The sequence below is a fragment of the Lepisosteus platostomus genome, chromosome 3 (assembly GCF_059453375.1).
Source record: "Lepisosteus platostomus isolate fLepPlt1 chromosome 3, fLepPlt1.hap1, whole genome shotgun sequence".
NCBI lineage: Eukaryota > Metazoa > Chordata > Actinopteri > Semionotiformes > Lepisosteidae > Lepisosteus > Lepisosteus platostomus.
Genome location: NC_142613.1, coordinates 12,621,145 through 12,644,535, shown reverse-complemented (window position 1 = coordinate 12,644,535; position 23,391 = coordinate 12,621,145). Strand labels below are relative to the sequence as shown.

General features: G+C 49.9%; 2 protein-coding genes across 8 annotated transcripts; both read left to right on the top strand.

Annotated features, from left to right (window-relative positions):
* The first annotated feature begins 343 nt into the window (after positions 1-343).
* Positions 344-15,806, top strand: LOC148674421 (dynamin-1-like protein). 6 transcript variants are annotated; one of them, XM_088624487.1, is made up of 19 exons: positions 344-784; positions 966-1,167; positions 2,631-2,763; positions 2,970-3,111; positions 3,789-3,827; positions 4,054-4,100; positions 4,247-4,318; positions 5,219-5,305; positions 5,726-5,888; positions 6,900-7,020; positions 7,851-8,189; positions 8,746-8,866; positions 9,970-10,125; positions 11,209-11,298; positions 11,717-11,815; positions 12,559-12,684; positions 13,069-13,178; positions 13,504-13,663; positions 14,057-15,806. In XM_088624487.1, the coding sequence occupies exons 3-19, from the start codon at positions 2,662-2,664 to the stop codon at positions 14,111-14,113; spliced, it is 2,031 nt and encodes a 676-aa protein (XP_088480613.1). In that variant the 5' UTR covers positions 344-784; positions 966-1,167; positions 2,631-2,661; the 3' UTR covers positions 14,114-15,806. The 6 variants fall into 6 exon arrangements, with proteins under 6 accessions (XP_088480613.1, XP_088480612.1, XP_088480616.1 ...); XM_088624486.1 differs by lacking the exon at positions 966-1,167 and having other exon boundaries at positions 345-784; XM_088624488.1 differs by lacking the exon at positions 344-784 and having other exon boundaries at positions 934-1,167.
* A 422-nt stretch (positions 15,807-16,228) lies between these two features.
* LOC148674420 (uncharacterized) lies at positions 16,229-23,285 on the top strand. Of its 2 annotated transcripts, XR_015935562.1 has the most exons (4): positions 16,229-17,148; positions 18,678-19,022; positions 21,744-22,716; positions 23,081-23,285. XR_015935562.1 is itself a non-coding variant. In XM_088627090.1 (3 exons), the coding sequence occupies exons 1-3, from the start codon at positions 16,536-16,538 to the stop codon at positions 22,199-22,201; spliced, it is 1,416 nt and encodes a 471-aa protein (XP_088483216.1). In that variant the 5' UTR covers positions 16,229-16,535; the 3' UTR covers positions 22,202-23,285. The 2 variants fall into 2 exon arrangements, 1 of the variants encoding a protein (XP_088483216.1); XM_088627090.1 differs by having other exon boundaries at positions 21,744-23,285.
* Positions 23,286-23,391: the final 106 nt, after the last annotated feature.

The window sequence follows — 23,391 nt, the reverse complement described above, 5'->3', positions numbered from 1 at the left end:
CTTAAAATCGACTGTAAGGACAATGTCAACATTACAGCTTTTTTGCTGTATACAACACGGTTGTAATTTATAGTGTAACAGGGATATCTCACTAGTCCTAATCATTTTTAGGAACATGTTATAGTTTTATACCATGCTGAAAAGAGAAGAAAGAAAAGACAACGTTTCGGCGGTGGAGCCTTCTTCCCCGAAACGTTGCGTTTTCTTTCTTCTCTTTTCAGCATGGAATAAACCTATTGTACCTTTGCAGCCTACGCATGCTGACGCAGCTACCCACCTGACCAAATCATTTTTATATCGTATACCAAATCGTCAATTCGTTACGTTTTACATTTCTCTTCCCACATTTTTCCAAGGAGATATGCCAATGTGCATACTGTAAATAATTATACTGAGTGGAAAAGGGACAAAAATTCCGGGTCGTTTCGAAAATAATGACATAACACAACAGAAGGAATTTCAAGGAACGCGATTTCAGGAGCTTCCGGTTGCAGCCGGCTGCGCGGCTGCTCTGCGAGCCTGTGACGTCACACAGCCCGCAGGCCAGGGCAGCTGTCCTGCGCGACGGCTAGAGCGCAGCCGGGGTGCCTCCTGATAGATCTGTGCGTGATGGAGAGACAGACGGGGTACCGCGGGGGTTCGGTTCAGTCGTCTCCTTAACCCCGAGGTTTAATGGTCGGCGATGGCGGATATGCAAGGCAGGCTCCGGGTTTAAAACCGAAGAATCTTCCCCCCTCCCCCCGCGATAACCGAGCGAGGAATCTGCCCCGGCTTATCTGTTCTGGTGAGGAAGTGGATTCATTCTTATACAAATTTTTAAACTCAGCTGTTCTGCTGTTACATCCCGCTCTCCCTTCAGGTCCGACCATGCCAGAAAAGAAACGATTTTGCTTCCTCCGGCCGAGTTCACGCTTAGTTCTCATTAAAATGTTTACGTGCGTTTCTTTTCCTTTACTTTCCGTCAGATTCCAGCGGGCTCGCTGCCGGACTGTCGGCTCTGGGCTTGGCGTGGCCGTGGATCTTGCGTGGTTGTTGTTGCTGATGGTTTGACAGGCGAATGCTGTGACGTCGGTAGAGCTCCCCTCGGGGCTCCGCCGCGATTTTCTATTGATGAAGAAAATGCAGCTCAGACAAGAGAGTGGATTTCGTGTGCTGAGGGTGGGAAAGGTGTGTGGGTGTGCGTGCGTGACCTTGTTTCTGGCAACATGTGTACCAAGTTTACAACTGCACAAGTGAAATCAGGGTGAAGGATGGAGAGGCATGATGAACGACGTTAACTCTGAAGGAGAACCACAGCAAAGCCCAGAGAACGCACGGTGCAAGCACAGGTTCATAATGGATACGCGAAAGTACAGGGAAAGAAGTGTGAGCGAATTCTTGGAGATGACCGGTGATACCGGCTGCGCGACTTTCTGCTCCTGGCATAATCCCTGGGGCGCCGTGTTGTTGCGAGAGAAGCAGTCACCGCGGGAGCAGGAGCGCTGGTTTGCCGGAAGGTAGAATTTTATTCCCGGCGGTGGCGAAGACTCAGGTGTAGCACGCTGCGAGCGGATGCAAGGCGTGATCTTTTCCTACCGGGATCGCTCCGTGTCCGTGGTTTTGTTCCGCAAAGCCCAGGACTGGGGGAGCAGTGCCGGTGAAGGGGGAATTTACCGGGCTCTCCCTGTGTCCTGAGATCACTGATACTAACATGCGTTTCAGCCGTTTCTCTCCGCTTTCCTAGTACCGGGAGGGGACACTGTTGTTTATGTGTCTGTCCTGGTGACTGAAGGCACGGGTGTCGGCAGCAGGGGTGTCAAACTTTATTCCTGCAAGAACTGCTGTCTTCTGCGTTTTCGTCCGATCCGCGGAGTCGGTTAAGCAGTTAACGTGATTATTCTCTTAATTAGACATATAATGGATTTTTTTCTCAAGGTCGTTTCCAGTTGATTACTGAAAAAAGGCCTGGAGAGATGTGTGAGCAATTATGCTGTTTATTAGATATGTAGACCAGCTGTGTAGCTGGGAGTTCAGGTGGAAGACAGGGGCCCTCAGGGGCTAAGTCTCACACCCCTGGGCTACAGTGAATACCTTGTTCACACTCTCCCCCACTGTACTGGTGGATGGGTTTCCTTGCGGATGAGCTATAATGGAGCTCTCAGGGTGCTTTGGCCAACTTTTTATCTTCACTCATGCTCCACACATGGCCTTAGAAAATGTTTCTAGAAGAAGAAATTCGCCTCAATCACAGACTCGAGGTTATGAAGTTTTACCTTGGAGCGTAGGGTTTTGGGAGACAAAGACGAAGCTCAGATTTGGGATCGCCGTGCACCAGAAAGGTTTGTAATAGAGCTTGAAATCTCTTGTTGTGCTGTTTTGGAGTAGTGGATCTTTTAAAACTTCGTTGGCCTGCCTCAAATCTTCAGGCATTTCTGTCGCGTCATGTCCCTTTATAAACCTTTCCAGGGTGATGGAGGTTCACTGAAATAGTGAGGCTCACTCTCTAGATACAAGACGTTGTGCGTCTGTCTAAAGTTTCGATTCAGGGCCGTCAGTCTGCCCTGGGTACAGTGCAATGTGTGTGTATTGAGTGTACCCTGATGCTTTAGGTGTTGTACAGTACAGCTCACGTATTGGGACTCTCTGTATAGGAACGGTGCAGCACAGTGTGTGTGCTGAACAATGGAGGCTCTGATCCCCTTCATCAACCGGCTGCAGGAAGTCTTCCTCACGGTCGGCGCAGAAGTCATCCAGCTCCCACAGATCGTAGTGGTGGGGTCACAGGTCAGTCATGGGTTCAAGGGTCAAAGGTCGACCCAGTGGAGCTCACAAATGAAATAGGCAATTATGCTGGTAATTTTTCAAGTTCTCATAATCAGTCATCGGATAACGTATCGTTTACTGTGTAAGTCTTCGTGTGTGCTCATCAATCCGTGTGTGTGTTTGATGTGTGTGCGCGGATGATTGACACTCTTCTCCTCCAATGACAGAGCAGTGGCAAGAGCTCCGTGCTGGAAAGCATAGTGGGGCGGGACTTCCTGCCCCGGGGGTCAGGGATCGTGACCCGGAGACCTTTGGTGTTGCAGCTGGTGAATGTCGCGCCGCCTGAGGAACGCAGACGGACCGGAAATGGTAACTACTGTTCGCTGATATCCTCACAGTACTATACACTGTAGTATATGTTCTAATATAGTGTAGTATGTGAGGGGTGTGTCCAGTGTGGAGGCGGAGCCCTGGACGAAGGGCGACGATTGCCTGACGAGTTACAGCCTTGGCCTAATGAAGAACAGCTGGGCAGGCAATATATAACCACACTGGACACCCCTCCGACAGGAGCAGAGCCCCACCCCGGAAGGGGAGCTACACCACACCGGCAGTCCCGGAGGGGCTTCACATACATTTTTGTACGTTTCCTTTTTGTTTTGTTTTCTTTCGGTTCTCGCTAACCTCACACCGGTGCCTCCGCCCCCTCACAGGGGGTGTTGCCAAGTTACTGGTGCTCGCCGCGCCTCCTACAGTACATACAGTACACTGCCTGTTTGAGCTTTTACACATTCAGAAACAGGAAGTGAATTTTGCAGCAGGTCTGAAAACACCTCTTTACTGTATTCTTAACATTGCGGAGCCAATGTAATGTGTGCTGCAGGTATACCCTCTGCAGTCTGAGGCCAGACGCTGAGCTAACACTGCTTGTAAGCAACAGCTTAATCACTGCTGTGATTTTCTTTCTGAGTTTTTACTCTTATTATGTTCTCTCATTCATAACCACTCTCTCTATCTCTCTCTCTCTGTTCACTGCTCATCCTCAGGAGACAAGACAAAGTCAGACTCAAAGACCAGCTACCCAGGTCTCTCTGTCTTGTCTATCTGCATGGACAGCTCCTGCCCCTCAGTTTCCCCCACTCTCTGCATGGGTCTAAGGTGTTTGGCTGTTCTTCAGCTTTTGCCTGACTCTCTCACTGTGCTGTGTGCCTGCCTCCCTCTCACTGTGGGCTGCAAACAGTCTCTCAGAGTTTGAATGTCTTTCTCCTGCTTTCATTCACTTTCTCTGTCATATCTCCCTCTCTCTCGAAGGCATCAAGGCTGAAGAGTGGGGAACATTCCTTCATTGTAAAAACAAGGTACTGACTAAGCCATAACTGCAGTCGGCTCTGCGGAGTGCTGGAAGACCCTTGTACTAGAGCAGCGATAGCTGTGAACACTCAGGCCGATCGATCAGACTGTCCTGCCTGTGAAGTAATCCACTCTGACCCCCTGTCTTCCTCAGATTTTTACAGATTTTGTGGAAATTCGCCAGGAGATTCAAAGTGAAACTGACCGCAGTACTGGAGCTAACAAGGTGAGCGCTGCCGCGAAGCATGATGGGAACCCAGTCACTTTGAGCTGATGGGATGTCTCTCACCTTAGCACAGTGGGGGTGAGAGAGGGAGAGGGGGTGATGAAGGAGAATGGACACACACTAAAACAACACAAACCATGGTTTTGCTAGGCCCTAAAAAGGCAACATATACTGACTGGGCGCCCGATCAGGGAGAGAAACAACAAGGAGAAATAGACCCTAATGAGTTACAGACAGGGACGAGAGCCTGGCCATAGAAACTGGACACAGGCAGACCTGGATACCCAGAGAGGACAGGCTCAGTGACCACAGCCTGGTCATAGGAACTGGACACAGGCAGACCTGGACACCCAGAGAGGAAAGGCTGCGTACCTACTGGCAATAGTGACAGAGATGCACTTCTTGCTGGACTGCAAGAAATACTCAGATGGATATTCTTCCCCAAAATAACAAATCAAAACCAAGAATTCACACAAGTGTCAGAATCAGAATAGCCCCCAATCCTTCAGGGGGAGGGGGAGGAAACTCGGTAGAGCCCAAACCTAGGAGAACATGTGATCTCCTGTTACTACCCGGGGAACAAGGATGGAGCCTGCCTCTAAAACAATAATTATATGTTATTTTAAATGTCTATAAATATTTGACTAATTGCTATTGCTTTGGCAGTGAAGTTCTTTCAGTCTCTCTCCCTTCCCTTGCATGCACAGTGTGTTATTGTGGTGCTGCAGTGCTCACTCACTCAGTGTGTTTATTAACCTCTCTCTCTGTCACAGTGCCGTGCAGTGTTACTGTACTCCAGGGGTCAGCTAGTGTGCGTATTGTACCCTGAATCAGAGCAAATTCAATCTAGCGTTCAGTCTGCCAGGCTGAGGTGTTAACCCCACCATTTCCCTCTCACAGGGTATCAGTCCTGAGCCCATTCACTTGAAGATTTTCTCTCCTCAAGTTCTCAACCTCACGCTGGTCGACCTGCCGGGAATCACCAAGGTAACCAGAGTGACAGAGCTGGGGTGTGTGTGCTGTGGCTGGTTAGATGGGAATGCTGTCAGCTTCTGTGTCTCATGGTGGTGATGGAGGAGATGGGGGGTTATGGAGGGTGATGGGGATGATGGGGGTGATGGTGATGGCGAAGAGGATGATGAGATGATGACAATGATTGTATTGGTAGTAATGGTAGTAATGATGAAGGTGATCAAGATGGTGGTCATAATGAGGGTGATGATTGCGATGGCCTTGATGATGAAGGTGACAGTGATGATAGTGATACATTGCAGCCAATTGGCTGACATCTGTCACCGTTTCTTAACAGCTGCGGTTGTAGTAGTAACAATGCACAAAAGTGGATTAACTGGCAGTGGTCCAAGACTTGCGCGTTGTTATTATTTTCCTGGGGTCCTGTGTTCCGAGGTGCCCGTGGGGGACCAGCCAGATGACATCGAGCAGCAGGTGCGGGAGATGATCCTGAGCTACATCTCCAACCCCAACTCGCTGATCCTGTCCGTCACGGCCGCCAACACTGACCTCGCCACCTCCGAGGCCCTCAAACTGGCGCGAGAGGTCGACCCCGAGGGTGAGACCAGCTGTCCTCTCGCCCTGCCTGCCAAAGTCGCCTTTCTGGGACCTTGAAATGCAGCCAGCCTTCTTTTCGGTGTTATCCGGTTTGATTTCGGAAGCCAGAAATTGTACTGCCTGAGGTCGGGTGTGGCTGCAGGCCTGGACACAGCCCTGTTTGAGACACTGCGAGTCCAGGCCTCCAGCTGAGGGGATGGGCTGTCGTAAGACGCTGGGCAGATCCTTACATCACTGCTGAAGAGGGTGTCACACTGCTCTCATTTTTTTCAGTGAAAGTACTGCTTCAGTGTTAATACTACTACTACTACTAATAATTGCTTACACTTATATAGCACTTTTCTGGACACTCCACTCAAAGCGCTTTACAGGTAATGGGGACTCCTCTCCACCACCACCAATGTCCAGCCCCACCTGGATGATGCACCAGTCTGCTCACCAGACACCAGCGCTCAGGAGAACCGAGTGATGAAGGCAGTTCAGAGATGGGGATTATTAAGAGGCCATGATTGGTAAAGGCCAATGGGAAATTTGGCCAGGATGCCGGGGTTACACCCCTAGTCTTTTCGAGAAACACCCTGGGATTTTTAATGACGGTGAAGAGTCAGGACCTTGGTTTTATGTCTCACCCGAAGGACGGTGCCTTTTTACAGTATAGTGTCCCCGTCACTATACTGGGGCATTAAGACCCACACAGACTGCAGGGTGGGTGCCCCCTACTGGCCCCACTAACACCTCCTCCAGCAGCAACCTTAGCTTTCCCAGCAGGTCTCCCATCCAGGTACTGACCGGGCTCACACCTGTTGATTTTCAGTGGGCTGCCAGTTGTGAGTTGCAGGGTGATATGGCTGCTGGCCATCTTTTTTTACATAAGCAGTCCAGCTCACATCCACAGTAACCCTTCCATTAGGTTGCAATCAGTGAAAAGTTTATGAATCCTTGACATGTTTTGGCTTTGTTGGTGTTGTGTGCTTGTGTTGATCTGTGCCTGCGAACCCCCTCTCCGCGTCAGGACGTCGGACACTGGCTGTGGTCACCAAGCTGGACCTGATGGACGCTGGCACAGACGCCATGGATGTGCTGATGGGAAGAGTCATCCCTGTCAAACTGGGCATCATAGGGGTCGTCAACAGGTCAGCAAGGTCAAGGGTTGAGCTCTGCATAGAGCTTCTTCTTCTAATAACCAGCTTCTTTGATTCAATCTCTGACTCACAAAGAGATATTATAGCAGGTAGAATATTCACAGAAGTATTGTACCAGGCTTATGCAGTGTGCAGAACACAGCACACACAGCACAGAGTGCAGACACTCTGTTGCAGGCATTTTGGAATTCTTTATCCCTGCAAAAAAATAAACCTAAAAAACAATAATTCTGGATGAAACACACGGCAGTAAAATGCATCATGTTTTTGTTTTCTGGGTTAAGCGCTCAGCTCAGGAGAGCAAGTGGAGGGAGAGTAAAGCCAACGAGCTCTGAAATTGCCCCACTGGGGATGGATAAAGTGTTTTGAATCAAATTGAATCATTCTGTTTTTGCTTTCTGGCCCAGTGTCTGGAAACCAGCAATGCCCTCATGTATCAGTCATGCAGTAGATCAAACAGCGCTCTATGGGGAGCACATTTCTCTTAGAACCATGTGATAATGGCCTATCTGAGTGTTATTTCTTAGGGCTTGCCACTTCTCCAGGACCCTGGTGTCATAAGACATATGAGTTGTGGCATCTTGGGGTGCTGGTCAATTAGCTTAGTTAACTCCGAGAATCCTGCAATTCTCAGTTATTGTGTGGCCCACTGGGAAATGGAGTTCTAGCCCCTCCTTGGACTACAGAAATTAAAGGGAAAGGGAAGGAAAAGTTACTGGGGGGGATAATGTCATTATAGTCAGACCAGCCCGTTATACCCTGTGTGGGCAGTGTGCTGCAGAGGCTGATCGTGTTGACCGATTGACGCCCCTCCTCCCCAGGAGTCAGCACGACATCAACACCCAGAAGAGCCTGGCTCAGGCCCTCCAGGACGAGCAGGACTTCCTCAAGCGGCACTACCCCTCCCTGGCCTCCCGCAGCGGCGCGCGGTACCTGGCCCGCACGCTCAACCGCCTGCTCATGCACCACATCCGCGACTGCCTGCCCGAGCTGAAGACGCGTGTGACGGTGCTGAGTGCGCAGTACCAGGGGCTGCTGAGCAGCTACGGCCAGCCCGTCGAAGACCACAGCGCCACCCTGCTGCAGATCGTCACCAAGTTCGCCAGCGAGTACTGCAACACCATCGAGGGCACGGCGCGGCACATCACCACCTCTGAGCTGTGAGTCGCTGATGCGCTCGCACTGTGGCGCTGCTTTGATGCATACCCGCCTGGTTCAAGGCTTGGCTTTCTAGTATGGCCCCTGCGCAAGGATGACACGCAAATTCGTGACACACATGGGATGGCTCCTTTGCCCCGCCCACTTTGGTCATGTGACACATTGCAGGCTCCCCATTGGCTAACAGGAGGGTTGCGCCACTTTACACCCTGACTTCACTGCAGGCGCCCTGCATGTCTCGGGGGGGGTCACTGATTGTCGGTAGGCTGAGTGGACACACTCTCACTCCAGTGGCACCAGCTGTGCCCCTCAAGCAGATAGTGGGTTTTTACCCAGAGTGCAATCTGCGCTCCAAGCACATGCCTCTACAGATTGAGCCAAAGCTTTTTTGAAACACAGGCCTAGTAGTGCAGTAACACCCAGATGGACTGCCTCGCGCAGAGAGAGGAAGTCAGACAAGCAGAGACGTATGCATGCACCTACCCACAAATGCACCCTGGGACTCATTCCCCTCTCCCTTTATAAGTCTTTTTCTTTCTCTCTTGATCTATCTCTCAGCTGTGGAGGAGCCAGGATCTGCTACATTTTCCATGAGACGTTTGGCCGAACGCTCAAGTCCATCGACCCGCTGAGCGGCCTGACCACTCTGGACATCCTGACCGCCATACGCAATGCCACGGTAATGCCCAGTGCCACAGCAGCCCTGCAAACCTGGGATACGTCTATGCCAGCCACCCACAGCAGTCTGTGTGCCCATATGGGTTCTGTGCCATGGACCAAGCCAGATCCGGGCTTTGTAGGCAATTCTGTAGAATATTCCATTATTTTTCTAATTGTTTTCTACATATGTGTCTCAACAATACTTTTAGGTTCATACCATTACTAGTACTGTTCTGTACAGTACCACATGTTTAGAATTAAAAAGGGTTTAGCCTTGACTCATTTAATTATGCAATCTTTAAATAACAACCAAATCTGTTTTTTATCATAGGGGAATTGTTGTCTCAGAATTCCATGCCCACCCTTGCTTATTTCATTTTTGGGTGTCTTTGTTGTCCACATTCTAAGATGATGGTTAATACTGTGGGTAATAAATCTGCAGTATGTGACTGTAGATTGAGGCTGTGATGTATAGTGTGACATTTTCAGGGGTTGCTGAGTCACAACCAACCAGGACGCCAACCTTGTACTTCCTGAGAAAAGCCAGTAAAGAATTTTGGCCTCAAGTCATTCACAAAACAGTGTCCGAAAAACACCCTCAAGTTCCCACGTTTAGGAAGAATAATATTTGCCACACCCTTTTAAAGCCGTCAAGCAGGCAGCTCATCCCTCACAGCTGAGACTGTTTAGATGGGAAATGAGCAGGCCATTTCCCCCAAGGCATCTTGGGATGTGTAGTTTCCACCTCCCCTACGCAGAGAAAACTACCAGTTTTTAAAGAGACAGGGTCAAAGAGGGTAATGGCCTCTCAAAACTCTAGGCCCAAAGTACACTCCCTCTATGACCCTGCCCCACATTTTGTCACAACTGGCTCAGTTTGGCCATCTGATGTTGGCCCAGGGGTGATACACTGGCACAGTAGGTGGCACTGCAGATCTAAATCCACATGGGAGGGTGAGGAAGGACATCAAGTCTGCAGAATATGGGAGGTGTTGCCAACCGAGAGCGTAAACAGGTGATGAAGAGAAACATGCTGAGGGCCTGTTTGTAACTGCGATGACGTGCACTTTCAGCGGCCCAGGTGTGGCGTCTTGACCCCGGTGTGTGCGTGTGTGTGCGCAGGGCCCGCGGCCGGCGCTCTTCGTGCCCGAGGTGTCCTTCGAGCTGCTGGTGAAGAGGCAGATCAAGCGGCTGGAGGAGCCCAGCCTGCGCTGCGTGGAGCTGGTGCACGAGGAGCTGCAGAAGATGATCCAGCACTGCTCCTCCTACAGCACCCAGGTACCAGGGCGGGACGGGCAGCGGGCCGCCGGGACACCACACCTCCGCCTGCGGTGTCTAAACCCCACCCCAGGCACAGCAGCGCACTCGGGTCCTGGAGACCCGCACACCTGCCTGTGTTGTCCCAGCTGAGCTCTCGGAGAGCGGGGTTTTGAGCAGGGAGCTGCGTCAGCAGGCGTAGGCTGCAAAGGAACAAGGAAAAGTTCATTCCACACTGAAAGGGAAAGAAAGGAACCAAGTTTGGACGCTCATTCTCACCTGCTTTATGTCCATTTCCCCACTGCTCCCTGCTGCTTCTTACCTCTCCTTTGCCTTATTTATCTGCTACTTTTCCTCTCTCCCTCAGACCTGAGGAAGGCTCCAGAGCCGAAACGTTGTGTTTCTTTTCTCTGCCTTTCAGGATGGAATGAACCTTCACCTGTTCCTGAGCTCTCAGATGGGTACCTGAACCCTTAATTGAATGATAAAACCCTTAAACCCCCTTAACAATCTGATGAATTTGACTTCTCTCATTGTTTCCAGCTCTTAGACATTTGGGAGGCTTGCTTATAAAGTGTTGTATTTTAGAAGCAACTTCAAATCTCCAACATGTGAGTGGATGAAACTTTTGAAACGTTTATCAGTTCATTTAAGGGTTCAGTTCCATAACTGAGAGACTGGAGCAGAACTGGAAAGTCGCAGATGTAAAGGAGAACCTACTGTCAGTGGAGAAGTTGTAAACGAGAAGATGCCATTCTGACGTTCTTGTGTTAGTGTTCCACATAAGCCAGCGAAAAAGAAAACAAGAAAATGATACAATAAGAGCTGTGGAAGCCTATTGGCGCTACAGACCAAAAATATTTCTTGTGTTTAAACAAGTTACCTTTCGCTTTTTGAGTGCACTACAAATCTCATACATTTCAATAAACAACAAAAAGTTACAATCAGGTTCCGCACTAAACTCATTAAAAAGTGAACATGAAGCCCTTCCCAGATTGCAGCCGGAGCTGGAACTCCAGCAGGAGTGGAGAACGACGCGAACGCCAGGCAGTGGGCCGACAGTGTCTGTCCATCTGACTGACCGACTGTCTGTCTGTCTGTCAGGAGCTGCTGCGCTTCCCCAAGCTGCACGACTCCATAGCGGAGGTGGTGACCAAGCTGCTGAGGAAGAGGCTGCCGATCACCAACGAGATGGTGAGAACCATCAGCCGCTCGCCCTCTCGCCCTCGTGGAAACACCTGCGGTCAGCGCCAACACCAGTTCTTTACTGGCAGGCTTTACAGAGTCCCCCCAGAGTCACCAGGGCTGTCAGACCCACCCTTTCTCCTGGACTCCATTCCAGCCCTCTTACTGCACTAACGCACTGGTCTAACTACTCCCTTGAGTTGCGTAACGTCTCATTGATCATTTGAATAAACAATTTTGTGGGACTTGAAAGAATATTTTGTATGACCAGTTGAATCAATCATTTTTGATCATGATAAGCCAATATTGGAAACCGGAAGGCACTGATTTCCTGGAAGGCTCAACAAGAACCGAGTCTGGGTGCTCACACATTGACCAGGTAGCGTACGGTGCTCTGATCAGAATGAGTGACCTTGTACTTTTTCAGGTGCATCATCTGGTGGCAATTGAACTGGCCTACATTAACACCAAGCACCCCGACTTCATGGATGCTGCCCAAGTCTCTGCCGCTGTCAACAGTGCTCAGGTACCCCATAAGTACTCCGATATACCCTTGTACCGTTACTACAGTATTCTCCTGTACATAGTTAGATCAATTCCCCCCTTTCTGCAAAATGTTACTCCATTATCTCTCTGTACATGGGCACCCCACTACTCCCCTGCACATGGATCCCCAGTATCCCCCCATACACAAGAGAGGTTTCCTGTGTTAAAGGGGACCTGCAACACTATTTTTATATTTCTGGGTTAGAAAGAATCAGCATTGATGAGTGCATTTCAAACTGCAATAAAAATCAAATGTGCACAGTATACTGTAAAACCTCCAATTTACATAAAAAATACACTCAATTTCCAGGTAAGCGCAGCACCATGTTCTGCATTTCAACAAAACATCTCTTTTCAATCCACACAAATACTACTTACTTGTTAACTCTGCGTGCAGATCACGTTGGAATATTTCTGCAGTGAAATGTCTGCTGCACAACCTGTATATGTTGGGTCATACATTACATTACATTAGTCAGTACAGTGACTAGTGAGCAGGAATGGTCACTTCACATCACAAACCCTGGGAATTCTAATGTGAGTTTGCAACAACAAGGCTTCTTACAGTAGTTTCACAAAGTTCACGCTTTTGTGCTTAATTTGAAATGTGTAAAATCTTGTTAACCGGTCTGAGAAACTGGGACTTCAGCTCCCCTTGAACGCCATGAGCCCCTCCTGCTCCTCGCCGAGCCTTACCCCCACCCCGCTGTGTCTCCCCCTGAGGCGGAGGCGGTGCAGGACAGCGGCCGGCGCTGGAAGAGCGACAGGGCTGCCGAGGAGAAGGCAAGCGAGGAGAAGACGGCCTTCAGCAGTCCCTCCCGGGGCCTGGCGGTCCACCTGCTGGACGCGGTATGAGCCCCAGGCAGGGTCGGGAGTCAGGGGTCAGAGGTCAAGGGTCACGGGGAGGCAGAGCCGGGATTTAACCTCCGCTGCCAGGGCAGAGACTCGCAGGCAGCCCCTACTGGTGCGCTGATGAGAAAAAACTCAAACATGCTGCAGCACCTAAATATCTTTGAAAACGAGCATCGCTGCACAAAATTTCACATTCTGCTTCATAAGTGGTAATATTATTTTAATAAGACAGTAATGCATAAGTCATCATCACATCTCATATGTGTAAGTACTCTATATCTTGATTATTGTGAAAAGGCAGGATAAGCTGCACGCTGCGGCTTTGGTGACTCCTGCTGCCAGCCCAGCGCAGTTATTAATGTAGCGCCCCCTGTTTGTCAGCCAGTGCCGGTGTCTCGGAGGCTGACCCCGCGGGAGCAGCTTGATTGCGAGGTCATCCAGCAGCTCATCAAGTCCTACTTCCTCATCGTGCGCAAGAGGATTCAGGACAGGTCAGAGGTCATGGGGGCGTAGTTTCCGTGATGGAGGTGTGAGCGCAGTGTGTCTGTGTGCAATGGTCTGGGGTCGTTGAATGATATCTGGGCGTCAGATTCTTCTGCCTGGTTGTTGCTGTTGTATTGGGAGGCTCCTGTGTCTGATAGTGAGCTGTCGGTGTAGTGACAGAAGGGTGTCAGTGAGTAATAATTGGGTGGAGGTGTTATATTGTGGGGTGCCAGTGTGTGATAACAACGAATCCATACATCAGGGGTGTCAGGGGGTAGCACTGAGAAGGGTGTCCTGATGTCTTTGTGAACTTTTGGGGTATCTGTGTCCTAGCGTGCCGAAGACAGTGATGCACTTCCTGGTGAACTTTGTGAAGGAGCACCTGCAGAGCGAGCTGGTGGGGCGGCTGTACCGATCCCCCCTGCTGCAGGAGCTGCTGACGGAGTCCGCTGACACAGCCCAGCAGAGGAAAGAGGCTGCCAGCATGCTGGAGGTCTGTGTGCGTCACTCTGCGTGCGGGTTTCACTGTGTGCATCACAGCCTCTGTCACTGCGTGTGTGTGTCACTCTCTGTGTGCATCACTGCCCCTGTCACTGTGTGTGTACTGTACAGTATGTATGTATCACTCTCAGTGTGCATCACTGCCTCTGTCACTGTGCGTGTATCACTTTCTGTGTGCATCAATGTCTCTTTTATGAAGTATGAGTATATATCACTCTCTGTGTACAGCACTGCCTCTGTCACTGTGTGTGTACTGTATGTATCACTCTCAGTGTGCATCGCTGTCTCTGTCATGACGTATGAGTATATATCACTCCCTGTGTGCATCACTCTGTCCCTGAGAGCTTCAACTAATCTGTCGTCTCTGTCTGTTTCCACACCCTAGGCGCTGCAGAAAGCCAGTAACATTATCTCAGAGACCAGAGAAACCCAGCTGTGGTAGAGTCAAGGAGCACACCTGTGGACCAGCCAGACCCCCACTGTCTCTGTGTGTGGTTGTTCTGCCAGCCTGTCGCTGTCTGTCATGTTGGTCATGTTGTGTGTGAGCCGGTGGATATGTGTGAGTGATCTTTCCCTTGCTCAGACCAGCAGACCTGTCCTACCTAGTCTCTCCCCTTTCAGAGGTGCTCTATCCAGCAAAGGTCAGGCTAGTTCTTGTCCTGTGACAGACTGATACCCCTTCTCATGTACGGTCTTTCCCAGTGTCAGCCTGATGCCTTGAGTCTGTCTGAATATATGGAAGGTTGTAAATTAGAAAAGACACTCAGCCCTTCTGGGGTGCCTGGTTGCTTGTGGCTTGAGGAATTGATTGAAGAGGCTCAGCAATCCATTTCTTGAGGAGTCCCGAGGAGTCAGCTTCTGGTACTTGGATGGTCAGTTTGTTCCAGACATCTACCACTTTCTGCTAAGCACTGCCTCTCATTCTCAGTTCTTAAGGCATCTGCACTTTAACTCCTTGGGTCCTGGGGCTCCTTCGGTAAAAGATCAGCAGTTGTGGGAGTGCTGATTTTGTTTTGCAATTCATCCTTCATTTCACAGGAGTCCTTGGAATTGATGACTGAATCACAGCCTTGCTGCGATCTCTTATTTTCAGGACCTTTCATGCCATGTCCTGTCAAAGCCTGTCTTTAGAGCTGGAATCAATATGGCTGCTCTTCTGTGAACTCTTTCTTAAGCAGCAGTATCTTTTTAATCGCATGGTGATCAAAACCGATCACAGTAGGTCTTACTGTGCATCGAACATTTTTTTTATGTTGTACTCCTTTAGTGTGTATTTGGAGGAGCCAGTATAAGCAACTCTTGTAGTATGTATATTTGATCATGTTGGGGAGCCAGTATAAGCATGGAGAAAAACCCTGTTTGTGATATTGGTCAGCCTGGTCAGGCTCTGCTGAGATCCAAGCCCGCAGGGCTACCTTGTGTTTTATTGTCATTGAAGGGTAAAAGCTTATCCTCTTCCTTTGCTGTCTCACGATCAGCTGTGCGGACTGCATGAGTCACACGGCCGTATGGAGCAGATCTCCTGGCTCACGGAGAGTGTGACGTGCCAGTTCCTCCACGCTGTGTCCAGGAGTGCGGAAGAGAGTGAGGACAGCAAATCTATCTTGCGTGCGTTTGTCATATTAGGATGAATATTGCGGTTCGAGTTTCACCGTTTCCCTTCATAAGCGCATAAGAAACATTAGAAACGAGAGGAAGTTGGTCAGCACATTGGAGCTGAGGATCACATCCTGCCATTCCTTGAATGAAGCCAGGGTCTCGGCTTCAACATCACAGCTGCTTGTTCCAGACCTCCGCATCTCTTTGTGTAAAGGGCCACCTCCTGTTTGCGATTTTAAGTGCACTTCCAATGTATACACAAAGTTCTGTGTATGGAAACATTCTGTGCTGTGAAGTGCCCTGACAGTTCTCCTTCACTTTACTTCTGAAACAGATTAGCCTCAGAAACTAAACATTCTGAGGTCACCCCATAATGCATAGCCCTTCAGACAAGAGCACAGTCATGTGTCGGTGTCCTCATTTGTGGTTCTGTGTGTGGGGGAATGTGAATGTTGAATGAAATTAAGTTAACTGCTTGAAGGTGCTTGTCTACTGTGATTCTACTTGGTGTAGAATAAAAGTCTTGTGATACACTTGCCTGGGATTCTTGTGCATTACTTCACTGTCTCCTGCATTTACTCAGAGTACTTCTGCTGTTTGCAGGCTGTACTCAGACTCATATGAGTACGGTCATAATCAGGAATTTCAGAAATTGTTTTTTTCACTTTGTTTTCACTGCTCTAAATCTTAGTTAGGTGGTTATAACCTGTACTGTTCCTGTGATCACAGCACTGGGCCCCTGTTAAATTAATACAGGGTTTTAACATACGGCTTTAAACGCATTTTTAAATAGTGCATTTCGTATTTAGCAGAGCGTCTTGGTTTTCTTGTTTCTCGGAAGAGCGGTAACGGGGGACTCTAGTGGCTTCGCTGCAAAGGTGGAGGTTATCGCCAGGGGGCGACAAAGCAGATAAACTGGCCATTTAAAAAATCTTACCCTCTCTTGCCAAGAAGAAAAATCACAACAAGATTTACAGGAAGCGGAGTGCAGTTTTTTTTTTATAGAAGGCAGTTTTCATACGTATGTGTGAAAGTAAGTTGACGATGTGTGAGTACGGAACTCGCATGCGAGTGTAATTACACCTGTGCGTTGTCAGGCAGAGCTGTCCTTAAATCAACTCACGGTGTAGGGGAAGCGTAAGGTCAGTTTAATGCACATGTAGTGGTTTCGCTTAGGGGTTAGACTCCCATCTAATCGCTGATGCCTGTCAGCTGGGTTTTTAATTCCCCGCTCTTGTTTGTTGCAAACTGGGCAGAGCGCACACATGAATAGGAAGCGAGCTGCAGAGCCCGTCAGCGGCCGTCCTGCTGGTGGAGAAAGACTTAAAGCGCGCTGCCCCACTGCCGAATGGGGGGCGGCGTTGCTGGAAGGCACCTCAGGATCTGAGAGGGCAGTGCACCTCGAGCTGGCCTGCGCCGTTGAGCGGGCGGTGAAGGCGGCGGTGGAGTTGGCCATGGCGAGGGTGACCAGGCTGGTGGAGAGGCGCTGCGCCGGCCTGCGGCTGCGCATCGAGGACCGCGAGAGGGAGCTGGAGAGCGTGCGGCTGAGGCTGGATCTGGCGGAGAGCGAGCTGAGGGTCCTGCGCGAGCGCGTCGGCGGCGGCGGCGGCGAGCGCGAGCCCTGGCACGCAGCCCCGCAGTCGGAGAGCCGCGGCCGGGCGCAGCGGAGGCTGGAGGCCGGGGATCCGGCGGGTCGCGGGGAGTTTCTCCCGGTGAACAAGAAGGAGGGCGACCTCGTTAAGACCGTCGCAGCCCCCTCCTCATTCCCAGGTGTTACCGGAACACTGTCCGCCAAACAGGAATTGTATAATCCTCCCGACTGCGAGGCCAGCGGGGAAGAACGAGCTACTGACCATCGGCAGGGACCAACAGTAAAACGTAAGTTACTATTTACAATTCGCTTTAATTTGTCCTTCGTCTCCACGTTTTTGTAGTAGCAAGGGGTAATCTTGCATAGCTGTTGCAGTTTTTGATAAACGTGCGTCAAATTGTATCTATTAGTTGTGTTTTACTACTAAATTGCTCTGTGACCGCTTTTACAGTTGAATGTATCAACGAAGATGTTTAAAGGCATCTAAAATATTACTTATTAATTTGTATCGTCAGATGTCAAGTTATTTTCAAGGGATTTTTTCCGTACAAAATGTATGAACTGCTCGTTCTCAACACAAGAAGACCATATAACCTCTACAAGATGAACCTGACCACTGATTACTGTGGGTTGGAGGGGAGTTACAGTTTTTCTTCAAGATCATTGTAGCATGATCCCAAGTAAAATCCGTGGTTCTGAAATTAGAGTGCACAGGTACTGTTAGTACTGATGCAATTGCAGAACTATATCATTGTACCATTATCATCACAGTGCTACCCCCTGTCTTCTACATAACTCCTATTTTTCATCATTTGATATGCACAAGAACAGTTACTAACTCTGTATGTGGGCTGATTTCCATTATGAGTGATTTATGATAATAATAATCTGGACATTCCTGTAGGTAGTAAGCTGGTCAAGTTTACAGAGCATGCCAAATGAGGAGGAGCAGCTAACGGTGTAGAAGTGACCAAGGAAATTTAAAAAATGGGACAAACACCTGGCAGATGAGAATGAAGATCTGACCCTTTGAAGTGCAGAGTTTTACATGCAAGTATCAGAAAAGTAAACTCAACATAAGAAGACAGATCTTGAAGAAGCTGCCTATGAAAGTCTGAGGTGGCTATGATGAGACAGCCCATGAACAAGTGTGGTCCAAAGATCCGAACAAGTCTTCACTGGCTGCCATCTCTCCCATTTTCTAACTGCTGCATCCGATTCAGGGTCATGGGGGAGCAGGAGCCTATCCTGGCCAGCAGCAGGCACAAGGCGGGGTACAGCTTGGACAGGAGCACACGCACACACCCACACCCACACCAGAAGCCAATTAACCTACCAGTACGCCTTTCAATTGTGGGAGGAAACCAGAGCACCCAGAGGAAACGCACAAGGACACAGAGAGATCATACAAACTCCATGCAGATAGCACCCAGGGAAGTGCACCTAGTGCTGCCAGTCAGCAATGCTAACCACTGCGGCACAGTACCGCTCCACTGGCTGCCACACAGATTTGAAACCCATCTTTTAATAACGGGAGAGACCGTGTTGCGTATTTAGCAGGCAATCAGAATTCAATTTCAGTGTAGAAATCATGCATCAGCAAGTTGCTGTGTAGAGCAATGAGGAATCGGACGTAAGATGAGAAGACAGGGGGGCTAGTGTGTCAGGCCTATGTGTAAGATTAATAAAGTCTCTGTGATCAACCAGCACTGTGACAATAGGTCAAAGATAAAAGGTGGCAAAAATAAAATGGTTGCTGATATTCTTCAGGCCAAACCAAGAAACAGGCTGTTCTTTCTGTCCCTCCCCTGCGCAGGTGCTGATAGGACATCGCCTCTGATCGACACTCCTGAGGCTCATGGTCGCTGCATAGCTGGGGAACAGGGGTGCCCTGCGCCTTGTCAGGCCCTGCAGCCTTTCGGAAGCAGCCAAGACACCTCTGAGAGACTCTCGGGCGCTGACTGCAGGCCCCTCAAGCAGGAGGTGTCTGAGCTGGGCTATGGGGACGTGGTTCAAGAGTCCAGATGGCCACCGAGCCCTCTCGGAGCAGAGGGCAGTGAACCGGGACCAGGCCAGGCAGCTGGGCCGTACTCCAGCAATGCCCAGACTGGGAGGGGTAAAATCGAAGGGAATCCCAGGTCCTCTAGGGGCAGTATATCACGTAAGTACCAGTTACGGTTTTGTCATTTTTGTTGGCCGTGCATCAAGGTTGTGCTGATTGGGTTCCTCCAGAGCAGCTCAGCCTGTGAAGATGCTGGACTGAGCACAGGTTGAGCTCCATGACCACGGGTTCGAGAGGGAGTCGTGGCACTAGGTGATTGGGATACCTGTCAAAGGAAGGACAGGATTGGTCTGTCAGGATTCCCTCTGTTCTCCGCAACACAGCGCCCTCTGTGAGCTCCCAGGCAATTGCAGCCTTGTGGTGCTGTCAGTGAGGGACCCACCCTCTCCTTCAGTCTGCGCTGATCAGCACACCTCCGAAGTGCGTTACTGCAGTTTCACACCTTTGTACTGTGTGTGTGGCCGTTTCCTGATAAAAGGTGTCTCCCTGCCCTGTTTGCACCTTGTGTTTCACTCGGAGAGATGGTGGAGCAGGAAGCAGAATATATTCCCCCTTCTTGTCTATGGCAGACATGTTCTGTCTCATGAAAGCTGACCTTTCCTTTCCAGCCTGTTGTTTTGCTTGCTGTTTCGAGGGGAAAGCTGGTGAAATAAGGGAATCTCACGTGGAGCGAACTGTTTACAGCACAAGACGCATGGATCCTCTTCCTTCCACCCACTCCTCCCCCCAGGAAAGCACATGGTGACGCTGTTCCTTCTCTCTCTCTCTGGAAGGACTCCATCAGCTGCGGATGGAGTGAGGGGGGGTGGGACTGGAGAAAGCACGGCAGGGTACAGGAGCCGTGAGGCGACGGAGACACTGAGCGATTCCAACTTGAGCTCGGTCCACGGCGGGCCGGGCCAAGTCTGATTACGTGCCTGCCTGTGGTTCCAGTCCGTCTGAATTCCCTGTCTAGCTCGGAGCTGGAGCTGGTGGAAAGCCTCTTGAAGCATCCCTGCATTTCACAGCCCAGAGAACGAGCTCCCGGCCTGTCAGAGCACCTGGACCAGCCTGTGAAGTGCTCACGCTGCCTCTGGATTAAGTGAGGTAAGGCCTTTAGCAGCAATATAGGAAAATACTGTAATGCTGCTACCTTAGTCCTTTCAGCCAAGCACAGTACAGACCACCAGCACAAAGATCTTAGTTCTACAGGATTAAGTGCCTGTCCTGCATGTCAGATGCGTGTGTGTAATGATCAAAGGGATTAGGATCATAGCCGAGACTTGAAAAACAAATTTTACAAAATGACCTTGAAAGGGGCTTTTCTGAGAGGAGAGAGAGTTACATATCTGCTCATTGTTTTGTTCAATTTTGCCGGTTATTTGCAAATCTTGACCTTCTGACCTGTACGAATAACAGTGATGATTCCAGTTAGAAGACTGAAACTTGCTTTTTCATTGCCCCAGAACTGCTTCATGCCAAGACAGAGCAGCGCGGGATGTCAGAGCCGTGGCAGGGGGAGTACCGCGAAGTGCTCCAGAGCAAGACGGACAACAGCTGGTGAGACCTGAGGAAGCCCCTCGTCAGCTGTCTCAAGTGGGGTGCCCCCAGGCCCGCCTCCAGAGGCCCTGTTTCTCGCCCCACTCGGGCTCCTGCAGACCCTGGAGAGGAGCCCTCTGCACATTCTCTTTGACATTCCTCTGTGTGGCTAAACGGGAGAGGATCCGGAAGTGAGAATGTGTTTAGAACAGCACCTAGGAACTTTTCCTGATATCTTTGAATCCTTGAAGAAACAGCAGGACTTTCACTGCTGTGTACAAGGAAGCAGCATTAAATTATGCAACGTATCAGTCGGACTTCACTTGGAATGTCCTGTGCAGGTTGGTCCTCTTAAGTTACAAATAAAAAATCGGGACGCTGTTGCTCTGGAATGAAATCAAAGACGATTACAACACTTCTGGCCCTGAAGCAACACCACGTCCAAACAAGAAGAGAGGATTTGACGCAGATATTCATAATCCTGAAAGGAACCAACAAAATTAACCCAACAAACTATATCAAGCTCAGCACAGAAGAAAGGTTAAAAATCTTTGCCGTTTTTGAAGATAAGTGGGAAGTAGGAACAGGCAAATATAGGAGGGAAAGTGGGGAAACGTTGTGTATAAAGCAAACTACTATGAACTGAAAATGCCAACCTGGTTTTAACAGAGCAGTTCCATCAGCCTCTCCTGGTGCACCTCCCGTGTCTTCTAGCTTTGAAGGTGATGAGGAAGTTCCACTGCACCAGTGTGAACTAAAAGCTGTGTTCATGCTTTGTGTACAACACTGGAAGGCATTTATCTCTAGGCATAACTGAAAGCACTGCTGACTCAGTCAAACTATAACTTTTTTACAGTCATGGTACTCAAACCCAAAAGCACTGATCAGTGCTGTAGCCCTTTTAAAATGTTCATAGTTGTTGGAATGCTATTTTACCATTTTATTTAGCTTTCTAATCCTCTAGATTGTGTCTCATTTTTCTTAACAGCATTGGACAGAATGTTGTTTTCTGTGACTGCTGGAAACCTCTGTCCTTTTGTGTTGTAATAACAGGAAAAGGCAGGTGTGACGTGTAACAACAACCTACAAGTGCTCCTGTGCTTCACTGTGAAACCACAGCTCAGCCACCAGCGCTCTCCAATAGAGATGGCCAAGAGGCAGTCTAGGAATGGTTGCTTGACCGATGAACTGCCTTTATTTATGGGTTAATTGGTTGTTTCGGCTCTAATTGCCACATAACTTGGGCTCGAGTCTTCTTCAGTAACGTTTCTCTTTCTGTTTCCTGTTCTTCTGGGGCTGAAGAAGACGCCGCACAACGGAAGACGCCGCGACACCTGGCGCCCCCCGACTCTCCGCCCGGGGGCCGGCGGCTCCCTCTCCCTCCCCCGGCTGCCGAGGGGGGCGGGCCGAGGGGGCGGGGCCCGTTCGCCTGCGCGCTGTGCGGGCGGGCGTTCCACGCCCTGCAGAGCCTGCAGTCGCACCAGCGCACCCACACGGGCGAGAGGCCCTTCCCCTGCGCCACCTGCGGCAAGAGCTTCGCGCAGAAGCAGAACCTGATCCGGCACCGCAGCGTGCACACGGGCCTGGCCCCGCACGCCTGCGGCCTGTGCGGCAAGAGGTTCAGCCAGCTGGGCAACCTCCGCATCCACTACCTCATCCACACCGGGGAGCGGCCCCACGCCTGCCCGCAGTGCGGCCGGCGCTTCAACCAGGCCCAGAACCTCAAGCGGCACCTCCGGGTGCACGCCAAGTGCCTCTGACGCCGCGCCGGGCGGGGAGCTCGGGGCGAGGCCCCGGGCGGAGGCCCTTGACTTGAATTCTCACCGCGGTCAAGCAGTGCTGGCACCCCAAAAGGCCTCGTTCCCAAGAGCCAACCCGTCGCTCCTCCTGCGTGATTGGAGACGGCGGGGCTCACTGAATCGAGGCCCTGTCAGAGTGCTCTTCTCAAAACGCGCACCTGGTGACACTTGGCGGTCTTCACAATCTTTTATTCGTATTGTCTCTTTCGCCTGAGACCCACTCGTTCCGGAGTGGGCAGCTGTCTTCAGGGCCCAGCGGAGACTCCTGACTGAGGAGAAGGAAATAAAGAAGGGCGACAGGCTGGCTCATGGAGCCCGTCTCCTTTAGTCACTCCGTGTGCTCTGATCGGAGGGGTAGCTTGTCCCGCGCCAGTGTCCCCGCCCACAGGCGCGTCTTCCACCTGTCCTCGTCACACTCCGCCTTGGACGTGACCTGGGTTCGAACCCACGGCACCCCGATCAGTGCAACTTACTATGTAAGCACCTTTTATTGATTGAGCCGCTCAGGAAAAATTTGATCTTTTTGTTTCTTAACAAAAAGAAGCATATTCCAGTTAAAGAAAACTGGGGGAAATGAATGACCTGCATCATTATCAGATAATGTCATTGTTATTACTGATTGGCGTGATTTTTTAGTGACAGTCATTTGTCATTCTTTTTTTTAAAAACGTTTGGTCCAAATGTTGAATACTTTTTTAAATTTAATTTATTTTGTTGTTACACAGGAAGGTTTGTTTATATGCATGTCCAGTCCCAGAGTTTAATCATTCCTCTGGAATCTGGGGTTGCCAGTGTGACGATTGAGCAGTGCTTGTTGTTTATTTCAGTTTTTATTTCCAGCTTTCACACTCCTCAACCTGGAAAAACATGGGAAACGATGAATGTACTGTACAAAGCATTCTCACTGGACTCTGAAGTAGCTGTCAAGTCTCTGCTATTGATTTTTATATTGAGCTCAGTACTTTGGGATCCACTATTTAAATGAAGTTTCTACCATGCAGTAAATACTGATTTTTCTGTATTATAAAATGTATTTTGTTTTAAACTGCTGTTGGAATTTTTCTTTTCATGGTTACAGGTAGGGATTTGTGAGGTGTGGTGCTGATTTCTCTACAGAAATTGTTCTCATTCTCTCAGGCCCTAGATTAAGT